At 44.8% G+C, this 6,244-nt stretch overlaps 1 protein-coding gene across 1 annotated transcript; it reads right to left on the reverse strand.

The window, feature by feature from the left end:
* Window positions 1–2,286: 2,286 nt before the first annotated feature.
* Window positions 2,287–2,836, reverse strand: LOC125550534. Its single transcript, XM_048713559.1, has 2 exons — window positions 2,744–2,836; window positions 2,287–2,644 (listed from the first exon to the last, which is right to left on the reverse strand). Exons 1-2 carry the CDS (start codon window positions 2,790–2,792, stop codon window positions 2,448–2,450), a joined length of 246 nt encoding a protein of 81 aa, XP_048569516.1. The 5' UTR covers window positions 2,793–2,836; the 3' UTR covers window positions 2,287–2,447.
* Window positions 2,837–6,244: the final 3,408 nt, after the last annotated feature.

Consider the following 6,244-nt stretch of genomic DNA (forward strand, 5'->3'; position numbering starts at 1 on the left):
GATGGTAGTAATTAGTTGAAATGGTAATGTGCGGTTGTGCACTTCTCTATGTTTTGCGCTTCTGCAGTATATGGATACATATGAAATGTTTAAGCTGCTGACATAGTCCAAGGTACATTTAACTGCAAACTATTTATGTTGTGGTTGAAATGAGACCTTGCTGAAGTACACTTACCGAGGGTGTTGTTGGAGATCACGACAAATGATATGACTATGTGGAAATGACTATGCTTATTAGTTGATTACGTTTATGAAAACTCTGTATAGTATACTTTTAGATTTTTTTTAATTTCTAATAATTATTCTTAGATGGCCTATGTTAATTGGCTTGTGGGGTTGAGCAGAAGTTCCGAAACTATCCCAGCGTTCTGTCAGCTATTTATAATATATAGAGATGGCATGAGTTTTCTGAAGTATACTCACGCTTAGGATAGACACTGGAAACAGAGAACCATTTCTTTGTATGCTTTGGGCTATTGTAGCATCTGTTAGCTTGGCCTTCTCATTCACAGTTCTGTGACACAAGATGCTTGTTTGTTGTTAGGGCCTGGGTGCCTGGTGATTTGTTGTTCTACTTCATTCGGTCACTGACATGTGAAACTACATAGTCGTATTGGTTGGTGCACACACGAGAATTGGAAAACAGTGTGAACGATAGGGAAAATATGTAGCTGCATTTTTCAAGAAGTAAGAATGGCTACTCATGCTCTTTCAACCTCAAATGTATTTCCGATATCTTCGATGCATGGTGCAATTAAAGTTTAAAGATGAATGATCAATGTATATCTTACCACTTGAATTTTTTGGCATGAGGAATGCTACTAATTCTGTCAGATATATAAAAATTAGGCGTTTCTGTTGTGATTTGTAAGAGGAAACAAAACTTATCTTTGTTTTAGCAGTACAAATTTCTCAGTTTTGTAAATCCCCGACTTTCACACATTGAAGCATGACTATACGAATCAGGTAAGTGCCTGCTCCTACACTCTTGATGGGCATGTGTCATACAAGTGTCAAAGAAAGGCCGAATTCTTTGCCTCAGTGGTTGCCAATTTGCCATTAGCTCCATCATATGAAGAGCAGGTAGCATGGAGAAAGTGGAAAATTGAATTTCTACATAGATATGCGAGCACTGAAATTATGTGTACCAAGTGCCCACTCTGAAGACAATACCAAAGCTTTAACCTCTGATTATTGAAGCACCTTCACATGGGTCTTCTAACTTGCTTTTGATTATGTTTGTGGTAATTGTCATCATCTGGTTTCGTCTGTTTTGATCCCTATGGAATTTGTGCTTTAAAACCATCCTGATTGTGCTACAATTCCAGACGTACCCCTTTGCCTGTGAAAGTTTGGAGAAAGCAAGGTACGTGTATTACCTTGAAGTATCGGATCTGTAACATTGCTGTAGAGATTTAATACTTCTTTTCGAGGAAGAACCAGATTTTGGTAAACAAATTAATGATGTGTAGATTATCTTGTCTAGAATGTATGGTATGATATTTTGATTGTGCAAGAGATTTTACCAGTTAAAGATTCTTAAGCAGTTTCTGTGAAGATCATTGCTGTGCTTGCACCTTGTGTTTTGTGTATGTTTTGGTTGCTACTTGTTGCAGCAGTGTATATGGGAGTTGAAGTTGGCTCAATCAGCTGTTGATTCTGCCGATTTTTTTTCTGATCTAATAGTCCAGTTTTTATCACATCAGTTTACCTGCGAACACTGCAACATAGTGCATGACTGCCTGGTCTTATCTTCCGTTTACACGGTGAATTGTGTGCAGCTGCTGCATTTCATATTTCTTTTTCAGCGACTACTGAAACTCCGAACTCCATTAGGCATTTGCAGAATCACCCAGACACATACCTGTGTACAGTATTAAATTGTGGCACACGCACCGTTAGGTTTTATGCAGCATTATGATATCTTTTCTGAAACATACAAGAAATGAGTTTGTGGTCACGTTCTTCAAAGGGCATTTCGTCACGTTCCCGTTGCCGAGGAAGATGGTGCAGCCTTTCTCGCCGGCAGGGCAGCAGTTGCACGCTCGACCGGCACGTCATGTTCATCGCATCCTCGCAGCACATGGCGCAAACCTTCCCTTCCTTTCTTGCCTCGGTGTTTTGTATGGATCCAATCACGATGAGCCCTGCACGATCCAGAGAACGGAAACAACTCCTCCATGATGAGGATGGTTAAGGTATATGACGTGAAAACTGAAACCAATGCAATCCGTCTTTTCATCCTTGAACAGTGCGTTCAAGTTCCGGACATCTTCCAAATCCAGGTGGATTCCAATCAATTCATTACTTATTCCAGGGCACAAACTTGCCATTCCATTCCATTTATCAGTTGTTGCAAGACACAATTGCCGCTTTATTGAACTCAAGCTCAAACACGAGATCGCAAGAAGAACACGACGAACGCGTGCAGTGTACAGCAGTACTTTTCAGCACTTGGTTTTGGGGCAGTCGTAGGTCGAGCCGTCGTCGAGGCGGAGCACGCAGTGCTTGCCGTCCTTGGGCGCGCACACGCAGGCGCAGCCGTCGAGCTTCTGGCCGGGGTAGTTCTTGCAGGTGATGTGCCCTCCCTGTTTGCACCGGACGAGGTCGCAGGTCGCCTGGGCGTCCCCGAACACCACCAGCACTGCTTGATGCACAACAAAAAGCTATCCGGATAAAGTGCCGGAGAGAGCGTATCACACGAGCGTGCGTGGTTGAAGTGAGGATACGAATGGAGGGGTACCTGAGAGGAGGAGGATGAAGGTGAGCGACAGCTTCATGGTGGCAGCCATGCTTGTCAGCTTGTGTGTTGCGTTTTGAGTCCGTGCGATCTGTGGTTGCCTGCAGCACCGGTGCGTTTTATACAAAGAAGCTCCGGACATGTACGCCTTCCATTGAATCTACGGATCCGCCGTCCTCTTTGACTTTGTGCCGCGTAGTTAAGGTTCAGCAGAGATTTGACGCGAAATCACGTGGTACGCACTGCTGATAGTAATACGTACTCCCTCCGTTCCAAATTACTCGCCGTGGACGACGAGTAATTTGGAACGAGGGAGTACGTGCTTATGTCTTCGGCCATTTGGGACGTGTTTGATTAACTGCATGGAGTTCAACTAGGTCCGCGCGAGGTGAAATTGAACTGTTTGGGTGCCTGCATTCACTGTTTGGCCTGCATAGCACGAAACTTAAACCACCTTCCAGCTAGACCCGAGCGGTTAGTTCAGCCCCCCCCCCCTCCCCTCCCAGCCAAGCTCAGGCGATGCAGAGGAGGGGAACACATGGCTGGCCTCCCGCGTCCACGGAGATGGCACGAGCCCATGCGCATCTTCAAAAAAGCAACGGGAGGAATTAAGGTCACCTCCCGTCGATTCGGTCGCCCTATATAGCCACCCTCATCTCACCGCCCAACTGCCGCCACCATTCACCCCTTACGAGCTTTCCCCTCCCACACAGATCGACACTGACGAGCCGGTAAGCGATGCTTCTTCTCTGGCTCTCGTTTCACGTCGACGATGAATCGAGTCCTCCTCTTCTCTGACCTATTCCGCGCCTCCTTCCGGCTGCGTCAATGGTTGTGAGCTCGATCACCCCCTACTCTCTACTTACCCACTTTAGCCAGATGTGTGAGCATGTGATAAGCTGTGGCTAGCACTATACATTATCGATCTGTGAGAATTTGATGTTCTGGTAGCTAGTGGTGATGGAATTGTAGCATGCTATGAGTTGTTTCCATGTCAGCAATGATTGCTAGCTAGTCGTGGTGCATTGGTAGTATGCTAGTTGATGTGTAGTATGCTAGTTTGCAAGCATGTGTGGTAGTGTGTTGAACTCCTTGTGTAACGCCCTTGATGCAGCTATATCTCACACGTGTCGAAGCACGACTTAGAGGCATAACCACATTGAAAGCAATGTCACAAGTGAGGTAATCTTCACAACAACCCATGTAATACAATAAGGGAATAAGAGTAACATAGCTGGCTTACACTCGCCACGTCACACAAATACATAAATAACATTACATTCATCCAATACACTCAAGGTCCGACTACAAAACCAAAATGAAGAACAACCCCCAAATGCGACAAAGTCCCCGATTGCCCCAACTGGGCACCAATACTGACCATCTGGGAAAGACACGTAGTAACGACGAGAGTCTTCATCGAACTCCCACTTGAGCTCGGTCATATCATCTGGAGTGGTATCATCGGTCCCTGCATCTGGTTTTGGAAGTAATCTGTGAGTCACGGGGACTTAGCAATCTCACACTCTCGCGATCAAGACTATTTAAGCTTATAGGTAAGGTAAGGTATGATGTGGAGCTGCAGCAAGCGACTAGCATATATGATGGCTAAACATACGCAAAAAAGAGCGAGAAGAGAAGGCAAAAGCACGGTCGAACAACTATGATCAAGAAATGATCCTAGAACAACCTACGTCAAGCATTACTCCAACACCGTGTTCACTTCCCGGACTCTGCCGAGAAGAGACCATCACGGTTACACACGCGGTTGGTGCATTTTAATTAAGTTAAGTTTCATGTTATCTACAACCGGACATTAACAAATTCACATCTGCCCATAACCGCGGGCACGGCTTTCGAAAGTTTAAATCCCTGCAGGGATGTCCCAACTTAGCCCATCACAAGCTCTCACGGTCAATGAAGGATATTCCTTCTCCCAAGACAATCCGATCAGACTCGGCATCCCGGTTACAAGACATCCTCGACAATGGTAAAACAAGTCCAGCAACACCGCCCGAATGTGCCGACAAATCCCGATAGGAGCTGCACATATCTCGTTCTCAGGGCACACTCAGATGATACATCCTACGAGTAAAACCAACCCTCAAGTTGTCCCGAGGTGGCCCCGCAGTCTACTCGGTCGGACCAACACTCAGAGGAGCACTGGACCAGGGGGTTTAATAAAGATGACCCTTGGGCTCCGGAAACCCAAGGGAAAAGAGGCTAGGTGGCAAATGGTAAAACCAAGGTTGGGCATTGCTGGAGGAGTTTTATTCAAGGCGAACTGTCAAGGGGTTCCCATTATAACCCAACCGTGTAAGGAACGCAAAATCCGAGAACATAGCACCGATATGACGGAAACTAGGGCGGCAAGAGTGGAACAAATCACCAGGCATAAGGCCGAGCCTTCCACCCTTTACCAAGTATATAGGTGCATTAAGATAAACAAGATAATATAGTGATATCCCAACAATAAACAAGGTCCAACAAGGAACGATCTCCAATCTTCACCTATAACTAGCAACGCTATAAGAGGGGCTGAGCAAAGCGGTAACATAGCCAAACAACGGTTTGCTAGGACAAGGTGGGTTAGAGGTTTGACATGGCAATATGGGAGGCATGATAAGCAAGTGGTAGGTATCGTAGCATAGGCATAGCAAAAGAGCAAGCATCTACCAAGCAAAGATAGAAGTGATTTCGAGGGTATGGTCATCTTGCCTGCAAAGTTCTCAGAGTTGCCTTGATCCTCGTAAGCATACTCAACGGGCTCCTCGTTCACGTACTTATCTCCCGGCTCTACCCAAGCAAGAACAACAAGCAAAAGGACACAATTAACCACGTGCAATGCTCAAACAACATGATGCAAACATGGTATGATATGCGGGATGCGATATGTGATGCATATGCAAGATTTGCAAAGGAATGATTGAACCTGGCCTCAACTTGGAAATCCAAGAGTGCCATTGGAAAGGGGAGTTCATTTCGGTCTAAATCGATATAAAGATCACTGGATTCGGATGCACGGTTTGGAAATGACAAGCAAAACAAATATGGCACCGGTGTGCGATAATCAGCACGAGACCATCTAAATGCATCAAGATAAATAAGCTACTGCACTCAAACATGGCAACAAAATACATGGCAGGGATCCACTCATGATGCTTGACAAAAGATGAACACTGAGCTACGGCTAATTCACTCAATAGTAGATTCAAACAAGCATGGAAAAAGTGCAAAAGATAACATGTTTCAGACTTAGTGAAATTAACAATAAATCAGGAATTTATCATCAGGAAGCAATGTTTAGAGCATGAAAACTACATGCTACAGGAACATATCATGGCAAAGCAAGGCATGTCATGAAGCTATTCAAAGCATATAACAAATGTCCCTTAGTGACCATAAGCCAAAAGGGATCGGAAAATACAGTTGCAAGCATGTGAACATAGCAAAAATATAAACAGATTCAGACTTAGTGAAAAACTGGAGTATGCAAAACAGACA

This window comes from Triticum urartu, chromosome 4 (genome assembly GCF_003073215.2).
Source record: "Triticum urartu cultivar G1812 chromosome 4, Tu2.1, whole genome shotgun sequence".
NCBI classification, from domain to species: domain Eukaryota; kingdom Viridiplantae; phylum Streptophyta; class Magnoliopsida; order Poales; family Poaceae; genus Triticum; species Triticum urartu.

Bases quoted from the DNA above. Each gene is read 5' to 3' on its own strand.
- LOC125550534 (XM_048713559.1), bottom strand. From the start codon at position 2,792: ATGGCTGCCACCATGAAGCTGTCGCTCACCTTCATCCTCCTCCTCTCA. The intron at 2,645-2,743 runs GTACCCCTCCAT...TGCATCAAGCAG, and splicing joins CTTCATCCTCCTCCTCTCAG to TGCTGGTGGTGTTCGGGGAC.